The sequence below is a fragment of the Equus asinus genome, chromosome 6 (genome assembly GCF_041296235.1).
Source record: "Equus asinus isolate D_3611 breed Donkey chromosome 6, EquAss-T2T_v2, whole genome shotgun sequence".
Lineage (NCBI taxonomy): Eukaryota > Metazoa > Chordata > Mammalia > Perissodactyla > Equidae > Equus > Equus asinus.
The window spans coordinates 41,063,109-41,083,774 of NC_091795.1; the positions used below are offsets into that span (position 1 = coordinate 41,063,109).

General features: G+C 48.7%; 1 protein-coding gene across 8 annotated transcripts in view; it reads left to right on the forward strand.

Annotated features, from left to right (window-relative positions):
* Nucleotides 1-20,666, forward strand: part of SFXN5 (sideroflexin 5) — a 107,977-nt gene that overhangs the window by 11,777 nt on the left and 75,534 nt on the right. For all 8 annotated transcript variants that reach the window (XR_006529321.2, XM_014836644.3, XM_044772667.2 and 5 more), the window contains exon 3: nucleotides 6,683-6,760. Coding sequence is in view for 6 of the 8 variants with exons in the window: in XM_014836644.3 (XP_014692130.1) it covers nucleotides 6,683-6,760 (78 nt within the window). In the remaining 2 variants the exon portion in view is untranslated. The remainder of the gene's footprint in view (nucleotides 1-6,682; nucleotides 6,761-20,666) is intronic.

Genomic DNA, 20,666 nt, shown 5'->3' on the forward strand with positions numbered 1-20,666 from the left:
TTATCAATTACAAAGGGGAAAAGGTACCTTTATGGTGGAGAGCTTTGAGGACGCCCTTTAACCTGGTGGCCAAACTTAGCTTCGCTAACAGTGAAAAAACCCGACATTATGTGCTTCCTGATGCGATGTGATTCTAGTATTAATTCCTAAATACTGGAAAATATATGAAAGTCTAAAGATGAAAATTAAAACTGCTCATTATCCCACCTGCCAGAACTAAGCACCATTAGCATTTTTGTGTATGTCTATGTACAAAATTAGAATGGTTTATATAATATGTATATGTGTGTGTGTATATGTCTAGCTCTATCTATATAGATATACAAAGAATCATATATGACATATATGTACACATAATGTCTATGTATACATGAGATATATTCTTTTTTCCATGTAGCATCTCATGAGCATTTTTCCTTGTCATTAAATGTTGTTTCAAAATATGTTTGATAACTGCATAGTAATCTATCATGTGGTTATTCTCTAATTTATTTAATCATTTTCTCTTTTGATGACCATTTGGATGGTTTCAAGTCTTTTGCCATTATAAATAATACTGCGATAAATATCCTTGTACATAAATCTCCCCATAGTTCCCCTTATTTCTTTTGGATAAATTCCTAGAATTTATGAATGAAAGACATAATAGGGCTTTTGATATATATTACCACATTGCCCTGCAAATTGTCCCAGCCTGCGCTGAGATTTTATCAGTTTATTCTCTCAATTGCAGTGAGTGAGGGGGTCCATTTAAGTGTATTCTAGACAGCATCAGATGTTCTAATTTAAAATCTTTAATGGATTTTTAATTTAAAAAATACCCAAATGTCAGTACCCTTTTGCACTTCAGATTCTTGTCCATCTGCATACATTTTTGGCATCTTTATTACGTTGAACATAGACTTTTTATTTGCTTTTCTCATTCATTTCCAAGCCTTATAATCTTTTTAAATCAAATCTTATAGTATAAATAACCATACCTGTTAGACTTTTAAGTCTAACACATAGGTTCTTTCCTATCTTTTAGGCTCCTGCAAAAACAGTCTCAGGCATATCACTTTTCACTTCTGCTAATTTTTTTTGTTTTAGAAAAAAATTCCCAAGACTAGGGTATCCAGGCTGGAGGCTGTGATTATTGTTACCATTCTTGGGATAGCTGGACAGATTTATTTTCTAAAGGGTTGTACCACCTGTCATGCTACCAGAATTAGATTGATTTCTATGGTGATCAGAGGTCAGCCACAGGGAAAGCAGAGCCTCTCCCTGTGTGTCCCTGGTTTCCTTCCTTTGGGCCTCCCAGAGGGTGGCTCTTGGCTGGTGGGAGCCAAGGACCAATCTCAGCACAGGCAGAGAGCTCTGCGGGTCCCTGGACGGCTGAGAGGGAACAAGAAGGGGCTTAGGAAGGCCGAGGGAAAACAGGAGGGCTTGGGGCTCTACCTGCACGTAAATCATGAGCTTTGGCCCCCAAGTCCCACTGCCTGGGGGCCACAACAGGAGTGGATAAAGCCCTGCTTGCAGACAAGGTAAGAATGCATGGCCCTGCGCTTGTTGGATGCAAGACTGGTCCAGGTGAGAACAATCAGGCACCGAGCAATCAAGGCATGAGGTGACAGAACCTGCATCCCCCTCACCCCATTTACCCAGCCAGCCTTGCTCTGTTCCCTCGTGCACACCCCACCCCACTGCCAGTTCTTTCTCCCCTGACCCTTGACACTGCTCTTTTCTTTTCTTTTTTCTTTTTAGTTCTGCAAGCTCTGAAACTCCCAAACTCTCCACTTTGCCTGAAATGCCCATGTTTCCATGGTACCCACTTTCTCCAAACATGCTCTCCAGTTTCTCTGTGTCGGGCTGGGCTCGGCTTTGAATGACAGTGAAGAAGGCCCTTCTTTTTCTTGCCTAGGGTGCCCTCCCCAGCAGGCCTCAGCTTTGGGGGATGCAGGCATTGTTGTGGTTTCTTTGGGAGACCGCCCTTCTCTCAATTACTGTCACGAGGACAGGAGGTTCTTTCCCGCTGATGTCTCGTGGAAACGGCCCAGAACTGAGATTGAGGGAACTTGAGGTCTCCAGGTGCCGCCCACCCCCTCTGTGACCCTGGGCATGGAAATGCCCTTCACTCTAGCCCCAGTTGTCTCAGACAGGGGTGGCCTTGATGGTTCCATGATAGACACGTGCAGGGGGTATTCTTTTCCGTTTCCTGTGTGAACAGGGCGCAGTCTCTTGGAATCCGGGGATTCTGTAACCAGCGTCACCAAGGGGGCATTTGGTCTGCTGCTTTGGAATGTGGATTCCTAACCCTGACCATACCCTTCACCTTTCCCCCAGCAGCCTCAATCATTCATTTTTGTGGAATGTGCACTGTGTATGGCCTCATGTTGGTGATGGACTCTGGTGGGTGGGTCCTGTGGTCCTTCAAAGATGCCTAACCAGTGCCGTGCTCCCTGCGCTTTGCAATCTGACAGATAACATGGGCACACGAGCAGTAAGTGGTCAGGGACCTCAGAGTGGTGTAAACTCAATGCTCTCTGACTGTTCAGAGGAGGGAGGGAACATTTCTGGAAGATTCTGGAGCCGATGGCCCTGAGCCTTGAAGGATGGATGGGGAAGGTGATACTGTTGGGGAGGAAGGGTGTCCTGGTGAAGTGAACAGTATGGGCAAGGTCAGGAATGGGAACTGGCAGGCACCACCTACACGGTGGGTGGGTACCTTTACCAGAAGGGGGGTGAAATATTTCTGGGTGCTACTCACGTCCTGGCCAGGTGCTGTCACTCCCATCATATTTAATGTAGTAAATATTATTATAATACATTAAACATTTAAATCAGTTGACGTTCTCCCTTAGCCTGCATTTAGTTTAGGAAGGGGCTATGGGCCCCCGCAAGCCCCCCAAAATTAGTTTTGCTTCTGATGACTCTCTCTGGCTTTCCTTTCCCTGCTCTTCCCTTCCTGTGTCCCTCCGTCCCCATTCGTGTCAGGCTTGGTCTCCTGCCCTCTCTGGCCACCACCCTTACACTCTGTGCCTGCCTCTCTGCTTCCTTCTCCTTCCCCTCAGCACCTTTGGGTGGGACCCTCAGGGCCAGGATTCTCCTCATTCAAATTATCTGCCACTGGAGCGGACCTCCCAGGTGCCAGCATTTCCAGAGGGACCTTCTGGAGACCATGTCCCTGTCAAATACAAGCAGGCGCCCTCACAGTGACACTTTCTGGCAGGCGAGCCAGAGGCAGGCAGGCTGGTGATGGAGTTTGGGAAGCAGCAACCTGGGCCGTCCCTCCCCCTGGGTTCTCCCTCCCCCTGGCCCCTGGGCTCCTGAGAAGGGCCAGCAGCCTTGTCTCCGACTGCCTGGGCCCCTCATCGTTTTAGGATTCAGGGTCTGGCTGCCTGCTTGTTCCTGGTTGAAAAGACTTCCTGCAAAGTTCCCCCTGCCACAGACCTCCAGCTTTCCCCACCCCTCAAGAACCCAGGGCTCTTCCACCAAGCCTCATGGTGCATCAGGGTGAGAGGAGGGTTCAAAGCAGGGAGACCGTCCTCAGGACCCCTGAAAGCAGCCCCCTTCTCTGCAATGAGGAGACCAGCCCCCAGAAGAGCCAGCCCTCAGGGACCTCTCAAGACAAGCGGGCTGAGGCCTTGTCTGTCCCACTGAGGGCCTGGAGCCCCAGCCTCTCAGCCTCTGGCAGAGGGGGGCCTGGCTGAGGGTTAGTAAGGCCCAGAGGCAGAAAACCATGTTCTAGCTTCCTTCAGTCCTGGATTCTCAGACTTGTCTTCAGGAACTTTGGATTCAGTTCTCCCACAACCCACGCCAAGATCAGGGCTCTTTGGAACTTTTTCTTGTGGCGGGAGGCCTCCCTTTGGTGACCGCATCAAATGAGATGGAGCCTGGCCAGGTTGTTATAGGAACTCGGGAGAATCCCTGGAGTGGGAAAATAATGAGGACGCGGGGCCATTCACCATTCAGCGGTGGAAAGTAGAGCATCCATTGTCCTGCGGCAGAGGCTATGGCAGCGGGGGGAAGCGGCCTTGGGGTGGGGGGCCTGCCGTGTCACTAGGAGGCTCTGGGGGTGTCAGGGGCACAGAGCGAGGGTCTGAGCAAACTGTGGGTTCAAATACTAAGCCGCTCACTTCCTATCTGTGTGACCTTAAGCAAGTTAAAACAATCAACATGATCCCATTTTGTTGAAAAACAAATGTCTTCAGTCTAGAAGGAAAATTATCCTCCCTTTTGCAGTGGTTATCTCAGTTTATGTTTGTAGGTAGTTTAAAAATTTTTTGTGCTTTTCTATTTTTTTCTGACATTTTCTCTCAACAGCATGCATGGATTACTAGTATAACTGGAAAAACACAAAAACGAAAACACCAAGCTATCTCTTGGAAACAAACAGATTCTGGGAAGGGATTCTGGAATTTCAGAGTTGATATGCATACATTTGAAAGGGGAAGGACAGTACTTTCCAGCAGTCAGGCTGCTCCCAAGTAAGACGGCTTCCTGGCCCCCTGACCGCCCTGGGATAGAACAGCACTGGCCACGGGTACTTCACACACAGGCCTGCTAGGTCGCGGGTGGCCTCGCTGGCTTGTCTGTGCTGGCGGTTATTCCTGCTGTTACAGGACAGCAGGTGGCTTTCATTTCCCATCCTATGAGACTGCCATGTCAGCCCGTTCAGCAAATGCCCCATTGTCGCCCCCACTGCGTGCCCTTCCTGGTACTGTATCCTGTCTTCAGACCAAGGGGCTTATGCTGCCTTCTCGGCACTCCCATCCTCAGCCAGCCTTGTCCCTCCATCAAAAGGGCAGCAGGGTGGCTTCACTGGGTTTTTCCCTCCACACTGGCTGGGCGTCCCTGGTGGCTGGGTCCCTCATCTGTCCTTGACATAGGCTGCTTCCTCTGACTGTTGTCTGCTTATTGTTAATTTTTTGAGGGTCCAATATACCTATGGTAAAACGCACAAATCCTGAATTTATGGCTTAATGGATTTTGACAGATATTTATGCCCATGTAACCACCACTCAGATCAAGACATTGAACATTTCCATGAACCCAGAGGGTTCCTGCATGCCCTTTCCACGTCAGTAACCCCCACAAAAGTTACACTATCATGGTCTCTACTATCATAGGTGAGTGTTGCCTGTTTTTGAACTTGATAAATATTCTTCTGCATCTGACTTCTTTCACTTATCATTGTGTGTATCAGCCCTCTATTGATGTCTAAGGAATCGCCCCAAAATTTAGCGGCTTAGAACAACAAAGTCGGTTCTTTTGCTTGCTGAGCTTCAGCTTGAGCGGGGCTTAGAGGGGATGGTTTGTCTATGCTCCCTGCGGCATCAGCTAGTGCAGCCTGACTCGGGGCTGGAAGGTTCATTTCAAGACGGCTCACTTGGATGGTGGGCAACTTGGTGCTGACCATCAGCTGGTGGCTCGGCTGGAGTCATCCGCCAGGCCCTCAGTTCCTATCTACATAGGTCACTCCGTAGGCTGTTTGGGCTTCCTTACAATATGATAACTGATTTCCAGGAAAGTGACCATCCTAAGAGAACAAGGTGTAAGGCATTTTTTTGACCTAGCCTCAGAGATCCCATAGCCTCTTCTTGGCCATACTCTTGTTTGTTGAGGCAGTCATGAAGTCCTGTCCAGGATCGGGGGGAGGGGACATAGACTCTACCTCTGGATGAAGATGTAGGAAGGTTCTAGAAGGGCCTGGGACATAGGAGATATTATGGTGGCCGTCTTTGGAAAATACATTCTGCCACATTATGTTTGTGAGATTCAGCCACGTTGTGACATGTATTTGCAGTTTGCTTTTTTAGTTGCTGTATAATACTTCATTGTGGGCATGTACTACAATTCACTTATCCAGCCTGCTCTTGCATTCAGATAGTTTGCAGTCTAGGGCTATTTGAATAGTGCTGCTATGTATATTCTTATACAAATCTTTTGGTGGACGAGGCTGCCTTCTATCACTGTTGCTGTCTCTTTAGCTTTTAAGATTTTAAAAAGCATACAATTGCATCCTCTTTCATTGTCTCTCTCTTCCCATCAGTTACCGTAGCCATATGTACTTTAGTATGTAAATCTCTGCTAGTGTTTTTAAAATGTTGAAAAGAAATTATATAAGTATTACATAAATATGTTCTCTTTATAAAAACTTTCAATGTTACAATTAAGATTAACGTTGCTTCTGACACCCCTTGCCAAGTCTGGGTGCTTTCCTCCTAACCCAAAGTAGACCCCTGTCACCAGTTTGGTGGGTCTACTTGTAGAGCTTTTTTGATGCATTTACACATATAAATATTCTCGTGGAAAATATTGTTTTCTATGTGTATGCGTGTGTGTGCTTTGTTTGTTTGGTACAACGAGTGGCATCATACGGCTCTACAAATCGCTTTCTCACTCAAAAATAATCTTGGAGATATGGCCATAGAATTGCATGGAGCTCTACTTCACTTTTTAAGCCAACGAATAATGTTCCCTAGTATCGTGGTACCACTGTGATTTAGCCATTTCCCTATGCAAGGACGTTTAGTTTGTGTCCTTCTTTATTGTTTTGTGTGTGTCTCATGAACCAGAGGGTAGGCCTTGCACACTGCAAATATTGTCAGTACTCAACTCATACTGATGCGTTCTCACAAGGGTAAGAGGTGCAGGAACCCTAGATCTGTGCCCCTCAAGGTCTCTTTTCTTTCCCCTGCAGAGACGTCTCAGAGAGGCTGTGCAGCTGCTGGAGGACTACAAGCATGGGACCCTGCGCCCGGGGGTCACCAATGAACAGGTAACTGCTGGAGGTAGGGCGGGGAAGGAAGGTGGTAAATTCACAGCCATTCCATGCAGCCAGAACCCCTTCTCTTCCCTTCAGCATCCACTTCTGCTGCTGCTACGTGCCCTGTGGACTTGTGGCTCTTTGGAGGAGATACTCAGGTCTCTCCTGTACCCTGGGTCTGGTGGGAAGCATGGAGGCTGATAAGGCTAGAGGGGCCCAAAGAAAGTGGTTTGCTGCAGCTGAAGTGCACGTCTCTTCCCAAGTCAACAGTCAGTGACATCACAGTGGTAGCTTGAAATCAACCATAATGGGAGTATTTACACCATGGAAATTGGCAGATGCTACAAATCAGAACTTCCCCCCCAGAGAACATGTTATCAAACATTTACCAGCATACCACTACCCAAAAGTTCAGGTTGAGGATGGGAAAGATGGGGGAGGATGGTGGTGATTAGGCTCGGAGACTGTGATTTCATTTTTCTGTATCACATGGGAACTTGAACTAGAGCTAATGGAAATATTGATGGTCATGTTTGGTTTGGTGTGGGGAGGGGGAGGTAGTATAGGGCAACTTTATTGATTACAGAGACTGACAGTTAATGTGCCCAAGTTTTTCTTTTTGTTCATAAACTTTATTTCAAAACTTAAAAAAAATTAATTTCACATTTTTTCCCCCAAAATAATATGCGTATATATATTCAAAAAGTCAAATCGTACTAAAACACTTGTAAGGAAAAATTGTGTGCTGCCTCACCCCTCCCCAATTCCCATTCGTATTCCCTAGATACAAATACTTTTAGCTGTTTCTTTAGATAGAAATCTGTATTTCAAATGAATATGCCTTGTCTATACTGCTATTTCTCAACTAGTTCTGTTGTATTATCTGTTACGGTAGTTGAGAAGTCAGCTTTCTTCTTATCCATCCCCATAAACACACTTCACCCCCTACCCTCATCACCCTCCCAAAATAGTTATCATGTTTTGAGGGTCTGTGGATATTCAATATTCACATTATTACAGTTGTATCGCTAACATTCACTGTAGAGTCAAGTTGGTTGTATCATGATTATGTTTCCTCTCTTTTTGAACTTTATGTTTTATCTGGAGTTAATAATTGCCTCTTTTTTCTTCCTCATTGGCTTCGTTTTCTTTGTACCATCTCTAATTCTTGCTGCACCCTTCAGCAGCCTTTCAATATTTTCAGGGCTTCCTTTCCATCTGAAGACTCCTGTCTTTCAGTTGCATTTTTTTCCTTGAAACTTTCCTTTCTGGGACCCACCTCCTCCAGCTCCAGGCCTTCCTCTTGGTGTACAGCTTCATTTTGGTGGGACACCTTTTCCAGTGGCTTCCTGAAAAATGAGTAAATGGGAAGAAACCTTTGAGTCCTTTTATGTCTGAGAAATTGTAATTCTGTGCTCAACCTCAACTGGCAGTTTGGCTGAGGAGAAAATTCTAAGCTGACAATCGTTTTCCTTCAGAATTTTGAAGACATTGCTCTATTGTCTTCTGGCTTCCAGTATAGCCATTGAAAGTCTGATTTCATTCCTGGTTCTTTGCAGGTAACCTATTTTCTCTCTTTGGGAATGTTTAGGATCTTCTCTATAAAATTTATTTATGAAATTCCACAATGCCATCTCTTTTAAAATTCATTATTTTGGGTTCCTGAAAGTGTTCCCCTGTCAATCTGAAGACTCCAATTTCTCAGTTCTGGCAAATTTTCTTATGCTGTTTATTTGATAATTTCTTCTCATTCTGGAATTCAATTGGTCAAATATTCAACATCTTACATTGACACTCAGATTCTCTTATGTTTTTTCTCTTCTATTCCATCCCTTTGTCCTTCTGTTTGGCTTTGCAGGAAATTTCTTTGAGTTTAGGTTCCACATGTATATTGAATTTTTAACTTCAGCTAGTGTAATTTTAATTTCCAAGAGCTCTTTGATTGTTTCTTTTCTTCATTCTTTTAAATAGAATCCTCTTCCTGTTTTGGGAATACAGTATCATCTCATCTCTCTACGTTCTCGAAGCCAAAGAAGGAGGAGAAGGAGGTTGGGGTCCCAAAATTCCCTTTTCAGACTTTCATTAATTTCCCTGCTTTTAGCCTCACCTACTCCCACCCTCCACTGTGCTAATGTTCCCAATCTGGAGTCTCCTGGATTCAGTTTCTCCAGAAGGTTGATAAACCTCCAGCATCTGGTGGGGACACAGATGAGGGCGGTAAGAGTCACCTTGCTGTGTGGGGAAGGCCTGGGGGTCTACCTGCTTTGAGGACAGACTTTCAACCAACCCCCTCTGTTTAGCCTTCCATCAGCCCTTTTGTCCTGTGGTACCTGGTCCCTCCACGTCCTGAGCTTTGCTGGTGTCCTGGGCGCAGCGGGCTGGCTCCTTACACGTAACCTCTTCAGGTATTTAGAGGATGGCTCTCTCCTCGCTGCTGGATCAGTTACTAAAACTCATTTTCCATCCAAAAACATGTTGCCGTCCCTCCTCTGCTATTGTCTCCTCTTCTGTTCTTTTGGTGACTCTGTGAGGCACTGCCCTCCTTCTAACACCTTTAGGCGCGAAGCCCATGCTGAGGCTCCGTGCTGCCAGCATGACCCACTAGTGCCTGGCTGGGTGATCCCGAGGCGGGTGGCTTAGCCACCAGCCCTCCCAATCCAGTTTGTTTCAGTTTGTGTTTATGGAGCACCTACAGGCCAGGGTTGGTACTAGGGCCTGGAGGAGAGACCAAGGAAGAAGCTGGAGGAGGGTTTTGCCTCATGGACTCCTCAGACTCTAGGCAGTGACTGTGACAACACAGGATACCGCAGGAGAGCAGAGGAAGGGGTAACCTGCCCAGACTAGGGATGTCTGATTTCTCGCCAGAGATTTGAGGAATGAGAAAGGGCTGGGGAGGAGCAGGGGCTGGGGAGGAGCCGGCCAAATGAGGAAGCACAGCCTGAGCAGAGACAACAGGCCCCTCCAGAGGAAGTGACAGTGAATGTGCTCCACTGCAGGCCGGCACGTGAAGGGAGGGCAGCACCCGAGTGGATGCAGTGCCTTGGCCAGCTGTCCTCGTGTGGGACCCTGGAGCGCGGCGCAAGGTGGTGCCGTGCCTGGGTAGGCAGGGTCCATCTTCAGGCGTCTGCGCTGCCTGCTGAGCTGGGGGCAGCTGCCAGCAGAGAGGGCAGGCAGGATCTCTTCATTCCCTGGGGGCCATGCAAGGAGCCCGGGTGGCATGTCCTCTCACACCCCTCTCTAGGCTGAAGTCCCTTGCAGTTCCTCTCAGACACATCAGGGGTGGATCCAGCCTCCAAGTCCTTCCTGACCCTGTGTCTGCTCCCAGCCCAAGCTCCACCCTGGCCCCTCCTTGCTGAGGTTGGCCTTTGGGGACTCTTTCCAGCTTCCAGAGTTTAGGGAATGAGGATACATTTCCCTTCTTTGCTCCCTTCAGTAGCTTAAAGCTGCCCATCCTGTTTCCTGGGCCTTGTTTGTTTTCTGTCCTGAAAGCCCCCTTGGGCCTCCAGGGAGCTGGGAAGAGGGAGGTGGGGGGCCCTGGCACTGGCTGTGCTTCCCGACTCTGGCTCATGATGGTGATGCCCGCAGTGTCCATCTGGTGGCTGGGTAGCACAGTGCTCTAGGTGTGAGCCTGCTGCTCAGTCCCCCTAATGAGCAGATCCCGCCTCTCCCTCCCTCCGCCGTCCTCCTGGCTCCCCAGAGTATGGGGGCTGGGCTCTGCAGCAGCTGTCACAGTGCCTTCCTCCCTGGGCCTCACCTGCAGAGCCATGCCCCACTGACTGCCAGTGAAACAGGAACAGAGGGGATGGGTGACGACGTACGGGCTCAGGGTTTGGGGAAACCTCAGCAATCTGAGATCAAGGACAGTCTCCCACTCGTGGTGCAGGCTGGCCCTGCTCGAGGGTCCCGTCTGTGCTGTCTGGAGAGGCCTGGGGTGGTTCTCGATCTCAGTCTGGACAGCGGCCTCGTCTGCTCCTGGGCTCTGTGCCTGCTTTGATGTCCTTTTGCAGGCGTGTGGGTCAGAAACCTGTGGCTGTGTCCTGATGCCTGTGGGCCTGTCCCGATGTCACGGGCAGCGCTGGGTAAACTGTGTGCCAATTTGTTATCTAACCTGCCCTCCAGTTACAACATCTCACCAGGGGGTGCTTGCAAGTGCATTGATAGTTTGTTCACCCCTGATGGCCTTGGTTAGTGGGTGGCTGATAGCTCCTCCAGAGACTGTTAATGTGTTAAAAGGTTGCTACGCCAATGGAAAATTAGCCCTGAGGATAAAATAGAAATAATTATTATTTACCCTTTGGGCTTGACAGGTGGAAATTTGGTATGCTAGGAACCCTAGTAAGGACTGTAGCTATCAGTTAAACAATAGAGCCACACAGGCCTAAATGGGAGCACAGGCAGCTAAGTTTCTGGGTGGCGACTCTGCTGTGCACACTTTATATGCCGGGCTTTGCTGGCCTGATTTAATGTGGATGGAGACGTCCTGTTAGAGCCAACCCCCATCTTCCCCCTACTTTCTGAAGGTGGCTTTGGAAGGGGCGTGGAGTGGAATAATGTGCACAAACATGGAGGCAGAGTGGGTGGTGTGGGGCATGGTTAGAGGAGCTTCGTGTTTGTGAAGGTCTTGCAGCCCCAGTTACACCTGGGTAGTTAATGCCATCAATCCTGGCCGTGGGCATTTGCTGAGCCTCTGGTATGTGAAAGGTGCTGAGGTAGGTGCACGCCAAATGAGCATATGCCCTGGTTCCTGCCCTCCTGCAGCCAGCTCCCGGCACAGACGAGGCGACCACACGTCAATGGGGGCTGGAGGCCAGGCTGGTGGCTCAGCTGCGTGGAGCTAGTGCTAAGGTAGGTAGTAGTTCAGGGGTGAGGGAATCCTGAGAACACAGGTGATGAGGAAAGGTGTCATGGAGGGGGACACAAGTGGGCCCTGAAGGGTAGGTCGAATGCAGAATGTAGAGAGAGAACCCAGGCAGTGGGAGGGACGTTCCCTGTAAGTCACAGACAGAAGCCGAGAAATAGAGTGGAGTGGAGAGAGAGAGAGATAAGAGAGAGTAATGAGGGAAAGAGAGAGTGATGATGGAAAGAGAGAGACAAGAGAGAGAGAGAGAGAGAGAGAGGGGGAGGGAGGGAGGAGGAGTGGGGAGAGAAGATGAGATTAGAGAAAGTTGGAGAGGAGGTTGGGAAGTTATAGGCCTGATTGTGAAAGTCTTTGAAACCGGGGTAGAGATGCTGGATGTGTTATGTGGGGCAAGAGGAAGCTACTGGAAGCTCTTGAGCAAGGGAGTAGCATGCAAGTGTATGGTGGTAGGATCCTTCTGGTAGAGGGCCAGGTGGATGGGGAGCTTGGCAGCTACTGGAGTCGTCAGGGGTGAGTAGAGCAGGTCTCTGGGAGCCACGGTAGGCTTCTGAGTGGTGGTTCTCATCCATCCCCCACATTCCCCAGAGCCTGAGAACCAGCCCACCTTATTAAGTGCCTACTCTGCACCCAGCGTAACGTATTGGCTGCTCAGAGGCCCCGTGCGGGATAGATTTCTGCCTGCAACCTGCCGAGGGGAAAGGGCAGCTGGGGTGTAAGAGCCTGCAGGTCTCCTCCTGTGGCAGAGGGGAAATGGGGTCAGCTGTGCTTCGGCTTTGCTGAAAATAGCCGAGAAAATACTGAATTAAAAATCCTTGCACCCCAAATTTTCTCTGGGTGTCAGCAGGCTTGTCAGAAGCTGGCTGAACGGAAGGCTTGGATGACCCGCCCTTTACCCTGACCCCTAGCCCTAGGCTTCTGGGATCCTGCCCAGCACCCTGCCCCATGGGCCAGCCCTGGGTTGGGCCTTATAGTTAGCATGGAACAGGCAAGTGATCAGGACCAGTTGAAGCATTGGTGTCACGTGCTAGGTGTTGTACCGGATGCTGTAGACGCGTCTGTGGGCTGGGTCACCCCAGCAGCCTCCTGCTGGTCTCCCCATTCTACCTGGGCTCCTCTGTCCATTCCCAGTACAGCACTCAGAGCAGTCTGTGAAAGTATATATTACATCGTTTGTTCCTCTGCTCCGGGGTTTCCCAGCCTCGGCACTATTGGCATTTGGAGCTGGATAATTCTTTGTTGTGGGGACTGTCCTGTGCACTGCAGGATGTTTAGCAGCGTCTCTGGCTTCTACCCCTTGGCTGCCAGTAGCACCCATCTCCCCGAGTTCCTGTCAACCAGACATTGCCACGTGTCGCCTGGGTGCAAAATTGCCCCATCCCCCATTAAGAACCATCGCCCTAGTAGAAACTCTGTAATGTCCACCCTTTCTACTCAGTGAAAGCCATGGTCCTTAGCATGGCCTGCAAAGCCCTGTTCATCTCTGACCTTGCCTTCAACTACTCCCCCCCTTACTCAGTCCACTCCAGTCACACTGGCCTCTGTGCTGTCCCTCAAACATGCTGGGCAAGCCCACTTCTGTCTCAGGACCTTTGCACTGGCTTTTCTGTCTGCTAGAACAATCTCCTACTGGATATCTGCATGGCTCCCTCCCTCTTTCAAGTCTTTCCTCCAGTGTCACCTCAATGAAAACTACCCTAACCACCTTGCTACTGGCAGGCCCCAAACATCATCCTATTTGAGCATCTGTCAGGGGAGAAAAAGCCCAGGGAGCAAAGTAGGAGCCGCTAGGCCTAGAGGACAAGGTGGGATCTTGGGGGGCCAGGCTTCCTGGGGACGAGGGGAATCCCACCTCAGTGCCCCTTTATCACATCTTCCCCCCAGCTCCAGCCCTGGCCTTTTCTTTTCATCCCTCTCCCCCGTGACAGAAGCTGTGGCCCTGGCCATGTCATCGTGTTTCTGTGTCCCCTGCATGTTCCCCACCCTTCACTCCCTCCTTTTGTGCAGACCCCATTACAATAAATTTTAAATTAAAAACAAAATCCATCCCGCCGCCAGCACACGCTCCCCAGCCTCATCCTGTCCTACTTTCCCATGTTTCCTGGAGCAGCCCTCCTTCTCAAGGATCAGAGAATCCACTTATTGATTATTTTTATTGCTTAGTCTGTCCTCATTAGCATACAGGCTCTATGAAAGTGGAGATTTTTGGTCCTCGTTGTTCACTGATGTATTCTTAGACTTAGAGCCGTGCTTGGCACATAATGGGTACTCAGGAGATAGCTGTTAAATAAGTGAATTTTCCTTAATCTTCACAATAACCTTGAAAGTAAGTAAGTGTGCATATCCCCATATTACAAATGAGGAAGTGCAGGCTCAAAAAGGTTAAGTTGCCCCAGGTCGCATAACCAGCAAGGGGGAGATCTGCAATTCAAACGCGGGTTTGACTCCAGGGTCCATTCTCTTAACAGAGCGAAGCCGCGTGTGCACGGAGGCCATGCCAGCTGCTGTGTGCTGTGCCGCAGAATGAGGGGAAGTTCTGTCTCCTTTCATGTGCCTGTAGAATTGGGGGGTGCCTTCACCCCACATACACTTGCCTGTGTACCTAGTACCTGGGAGTAACCATGGCAACAAAATTAATGGTGAGGAATAATGAGATTGGCCCAAATGATAAATTAGGAAGATTTTTTTTGTTTTGTGAAGGCATCCTTTGCCTTGCAGAAGGATCCCCTTCAGGCTCTGTTTAATTACCTTCTGGAGGTTGTTTTAAATAGGCTCTGTCTTTGCTGCCTTCGGAGGTTTGGAGAAGCAGCCTGGAAGGAGGCAGAGGGGAAGGGGAGCAGGCCAGACTGGGGCGGGGCCAGGGCAGTTACTCCTCCTCTGTGGTCTGGCTCTGCAGGTATGCCCTGCTGCCCTACCCCGGAAGGCAGCGCTCCTCCTCCTGAAGCTTGCTGGGCAGCCCCCTCCTCACCCCACTGCCTGTCTCTTGGCCTCTACACTGAGGTTCTAATAGGTTCAGATGGCAGCTCAGCTGAGACACAGGCCTTTCCTGAAATCAGCAAACTCACCCAGACTGCTCCCCCTACACCCTCTCTGTCTTCACTGTCCGAGCTAAGAAGTCAAGCAAGGTCCAAAGTCTCGTGTCCACGCTGGTTTGTTTTGCTGCAGCCGGGAAGTTCCAGGGATCAGGCCTGCACATTTTTATGTTCAGCCAGACGCACAGAGGGAGACGGGCTGAGCCCGAAGATCAGGTCACGCTGAGAAATTATATTTTAAGTGGAGCTGTTTCAGTGGCTGGCGAGAAGACACCAGGGCTTCCTGTCCTAGATTTGCAGTGTGGATGGGCAGTCCAGTGTGTCTCTCTTGGCCCCCTGTCGAATGCTTTACAGCTCAGGATGGTACACACCTGTAACCTGTTGTGGGACTGGCTCATGAAGCTTCAAATGAGCAACCAGCTCTGGTTGGAGGAACCTCTGTGGCTCTTGTGGAGGCAACTCTTGTGGGGGGTACCTGGCCTGTGGGTCCCGCAGGTCTCAGGGAAAAGCCCAGACCCGAAGAGTCAGCCCTGAGTCCTTGTCCTGCTCGCTCTGTAAGCTGGGCTGAGCCTCATCAGACAGGAAGGGGCCCTGGAGAGACTGGAGAGACTTGTCCCCACCTCCTGCTCCTTCTCCTGCCTGATTAATTTAAAAAACAATGTAAGTCTGAGGGGTGTGGTGACTGGCAGGGGACGACCATGCAAGTCGGTGGCGGAGCCAGGGCCGAAATCTGTGACCCTGACTGTTGTTGCTGCAGCCTGGAGCTGGGATGAGCCCAAAGCCATCAGGTCATGACTAGGCATTTTAGCTTAATGGAGATGTCCCTCCCACCTCCCCCAAAAACCTCCTGAGGTGGGAGCATTGCCAGATGTCACAAGCAGAGCCTCAAACACCATCTTAGTTCTCGTGCCTTCCTCTCTCCTCTGGAAACACTTCCCTGATGTCATGGGGGGCAGTTTCCTATAACCCCAAATGGGTTATGGTAGGTAGGGTTATACTAACTGCTGTAATGAAAAGGTCCCCAAATGCACCGGTTCAAATAAGATACAAGTTTATTTCTCTCCCATGTAGCAGTTCAAGTTCCAGGTGGACAGGGGGCTTTGCTCCACGGGATTATTCAGGGACCCAGGCTTCTTCCATCATGTTTCTCCACCATCTTCCTGGGTTATCCTCTCTGCCTGGCCCAGGCTTGTAAGCTGGAGCAGCCACACCCTCGCTCTGGTTTATAGGCAGAGGACAGAAAGCATGGAGGGGGAGGTGCTGGCCAGGGAAAGGCACATCTCACTTCCTCTCAGATGCTGCTGGGGGACTCAGTCACATGGATAAGCCTAACTGCAAAGGAGGCTGGGAAATGTAGTGTAGCAGGTCAGCTACCTGCCCCGCAAAGGAGGCTGGGAAATGTAGTACAGCAGGTCAGCCACTTGCCCACTACTGTTCTATTACTATGGAAGAAGGGGACATAGATTTTGTTAGACAGGTAGCATTCTGTTCTGTAGAGGTCAATGAAGAGCTTAGAAGTTGTGCACCCTGTTTCTATTTTTCTAGTGGTCACTCTTAATTTTTCTTAACAGTTACTTTTGAATAGGTAACATATGAACAATATACAGAATTCTAAAGATATTAAAAAAGTAGAGAATAAAAAAATGTCTCCCTTTCCCAGTCCCCCAATTGCCCACTTCCTCTCCCTAGAGTAACCATTCGTTTCTTCTGTATCCTGCCAGAGATACCTGCATACATTTATCCTTTTTCTTTAAGTGCTAATACTATAATAATGGTAATTACAGAGAAATTCACTGGAACATGGTTATAATAACAAAAGATAGGACAGTCACAAAAGGACAAATATTGTGTGATTCCACTTATACAAAATACCTAGAGTGGTCCCACTCGCAGAGACAGAAAGTCGAATGGTGGTTGCCAGGAGCTGGGGGAAGAAGGAATGGGGAGTCAGGCCTTACGGGGTACAGAGTCTCAGTTGGGGAAGATGAAAAAGTTCTGGAGATAGATGGTGGTGATGGTCATACAACAGTGTGGATGTACTTAATGCCACTGAACTGCCGCTTAAAAATGGTTAAAAAGGTAAATTTTGTTATGTATATTTTACCACAATAAAAAGAAGATGGGAAATAGGCTAAAAGTCCATTACTAGGGTACAGTTTATAATATATTCATTCAAGGTTTCTATTAGGAAGAATAAGGCTGCTCTGTGTGCTGATGTGGAAAGCGCTCCAAAATATATCCGATGCCTAAAGGAACAGAACAGTGTGCATTGATGTGTTAGCATTTAGAGACAGGAGCATGTGGTGGTTAAGAGTGGGGAATCTGGAACCAGGCTGCTTGGGTTCAAATCCCAGGGCTGCGATGGGACTTTGGGCAAGTCGCTTAACCTCTCGTTGCCTCAGTTTCCACATCTATAAAATGGGAGATATACTAGTCCCTGCCTCATAGGGTTGTTGAGGAGATTAAGTAAGTTAATAGTCACGCGTTGCTTAACGATGGGTATATGTTCTGAGAAATGCATCATTCGGCTATTTTGTCATCATGTGACCATCATAGAGAGTAGTTACACAAACCTGGATGGTATAGCCTACTACACAGCTAGGCTATATGGTACTAATCTTATGGGACCACCGTCATATATGGGGTCCGTTGTTGACTGAAATGTTGTTATGTGGCCCATGACTGTATGTACAAGCCCTTAGAAGGGTGTCTGACAAATGTGAATGAATGAATCAGGATGAAAGGATGAATAAATCTGAGTTAGAGGTCGTGAGCTGTAGTTCCGGCTCCACCTGGGACACCTTGGACGTGCCTTTCAGCTTTGGTTTTCTCATCTGTCCTATGGAAACGGGTTTCTGAGCGTGAGAATCAAATAGCTACTGGGAGGGGAAGTGCTCAGCAAAATAGAAAAGCATGGAATTATCACGTGAGGTTTACCGTTGCCTCTTGTCTTTGGCACTGGCCAGCCTGGGCCATGTGCGTGGTGGTGTCATTGCGGGGTGGGGAACATGTCTGTAAGCTCTGCTGACACCCCTGTGAACTTCTGCCTTTGCTGGTGAGCTAGCATCTGCCTGACTGTCTCATCGCTGCTCCCTGGTTTGGGGTGAAGGAGGCAGTCCCTGAACCTGAAGGACATGGATGTGGCCATTGATTAAAGGACTGCTTGGCTGGACTTTGGCGAGAGGGTGGGAAGTGACAGGTACTGATGAGGAGCATCGCTGCCGGGCTGCAAGAAGGAGGTTCTGGGACCTGAGGGTGATGTCAGCCAATTCTCTTCCTCCTCTCGTGCCTCAGGCCTGGCAGACACCCTGGCCAGACCAGACATCGATCTGCTCCATGGGGCCCCTGGAGAGCAGGGAGAACATGAACCTGGAGACCAGGAGGCCTGGTGCCCATCTCCATCCTGCCACCAGGCCCCAGGGACCCTGGCTGAGTCATTTAGTCTCTCTGAGATGAGTTACCTTGTCTGAAAATAATCTACCCACCTCACAGGCGTACTGTAGGAATAAGACAATAGAGAGGAAGTTACTTTGAAAAATAATTAACTCCATTAAAAAATACTGCTCATTTGAATGACTTCCCCTCTGTTTTAGGCATTTATGGAACATGTTCTATGGGGCAAGTGTTTTAGATATGCATATCTCATTTAAACCTGTGTAGTAGTCAGGATAGCAAGTGCTGTAACACACAACCCCGGATTTCAGGGGCTTAAACAGTAACGTCTATTTCTCACTCGTGTCAGAGTCCAGTGCAGTTCGGGGGCTTGGCACATGCTGCTGTCCAGGGACAGGCTCCTTTCACCTCATGCTTTACTGTCTTCTAGGGCCTCGCTGTCCTCCACTGGGTCCTCTGTGGGGGGCTTTGGGGCCAGGCCTGGAAGTGGCAAACATCACTTCCGCCACAGCCGGTTAGCCAGCACCCGGTCACAGGAGCCCACCTGACTCAGGGGAGGCTGGACGTAGAGGCTTAGCTGTGTGCACAAAGGGAGATGCAGACTGCCAGGAGCACCAGGCATGGTCTCTGCCCTGCCTTACAATAACCTGTTCTATGGTGGAGAAACTGAGGCACAGAGGCACAGTAATTTGCTCAGGGCCACATGTCCAGTAAGTGATTTGAATGCAGGCCTGCCCAGTTCTAACACCTGTTCTTTACACTGTCCTTTGATGTCTTAGACCAGTGCTTTCCCCCCAGGCTGTTCATCAGAAAATTGGAGAATTTTTTTTTCTTTTTTGTTAAGAATTATATGAAGAGATCTTGAGGTTTTTTTGTTGTTGTTGAGGAAGATTGGCCCTGAGCTAACACCTGTTGCCAATCTTCCTCTTTTTGCTTGAGGAAGATTGACCCTGAACTAATATCTGTGCCCATCTTCCTCTACTTTGTATGTGGGACATCGCCACAGCATGGCTTGATGGGCAGTGTTTAGGTCCGTGCCTGGGATCTGAACCCACGTACCTGGGCCACTAAAGCGGAGTGCATGAACTTAACCACTATGCCACCTGGCCAGCCCTGAGATCCTGAGTTTTTAAAAATGAAACTTTAATTTTAGAAAAGCTTTAGATCTGTTGTGTGCCCAGGGCTGTGGGAGATGCTGGGGGACAGTGCTGAAAGGCAAGTCCCTGCCTCCGAGGAGCTGGACCGTGAATCCCCAGGACCCAGAAGCAGAAGGTTCTGATTCGGGGTGGAGCGTGTGGGTCAAGACTCTGTGCACAGGCCTGGGGGTGTACCTGGGGTGGTGCTGGGAGCTGGGGGTGCACTTCCGGAAGGCGCTTTCTGAGCAAAGGACTTTTTTTACCTCTTTGCTATTGTGCTCTCCCTCACCCACTCTAGCTCACAGTGGTTCTGCATTTGGTTTTTCTCTCTTCCATCCCCTCCATTCTCCAGTTATTATTTTTGAAAAATCTCCTGCTTCTAATCCTCCTGGGTCTGGAATAGCAGACAATCAAATATGTTTGAGATGTAGCTAAAATAGGAGTAATTAGGTTGTGAATTAAGGCTCGAGGGACCCTGCTGTGAGTAAAATGCATAAACTTTAATATATCAATTTTATAACCTCTATTCTTGCTGCTCGCTGGCCTTCTGCAGCTTACTTTATATTCAGATGACAACCTTGCCATGCAAATGAAGCCTAACTGAACAGTTCTATTACACAACTTTAAACATCAGCTGCTGGCCGCATCTTCCCTCTCACCTCATACCCTTCTTGCTCATTAAAAATGCACTGGCTTTTGGTTTGCCCACAACGTAAGTTTTTATTCACCATGTTTTCTTGATTCGAAAAGGCCTACTTTATTACACTTTAATGTCTCTTAAATGGGATGAGTCTTTTAATTGATAAGGGTCTTGGCATTATGTCATAGTTTTCTTTCTCAGTGGCACATAATAGTGTGTCTTAGGGTCAGCGATGTCTTAGATTCAAGGAAACACAGTGTTTATATCATTTGAAAGAACTGACAAATTGTTCTGTTTCTCCAGCCTGTCCCCCAAGCTGTGCTGGAAAGAGACAACTTCACCACTCATTTGAAAGCCACAATAGGAATTAGAATATCTACAACATAAGCAGTTAGAAAGCACGGCTCAGGCGCTTTCATACACCTCCTCAACAAGGTTAGAGGCACAGCTATTATCCCCATTTTACAGATGAGGAAATGGAGGCTCAGAGGTAGAAGTGGCAAAGCCAGGAATCCAGGCAGTCTGTCGTTGTTGTCACATGCTGTCAAGTTGCTCTGACTCCTGGTGACCCTATGAATGAGTATGTCCGCTATGGCCCGTCCTCAGCAGCCCTACTCAGCTCCTGTAGATCACGCCCATGGCTTCCTTTAAGGAGTCAGTCCACCTCATATTTGGTCTTCCTCTTTTCCCGCTGCCTTCTACTTTTCCCAGCATTATTATCTTTTCCAAAGACTCCTGCCTTCTCGTGATGTACCCAAGGTAGGACCTCCTCAGTTCCGTCATTTTTGCCTCTAGCACTAGTTTAGGCTTAATTTGCTCTGGGACCCACTTGTTTATCTTTCTGGCACTCTGCGGTCTGTCC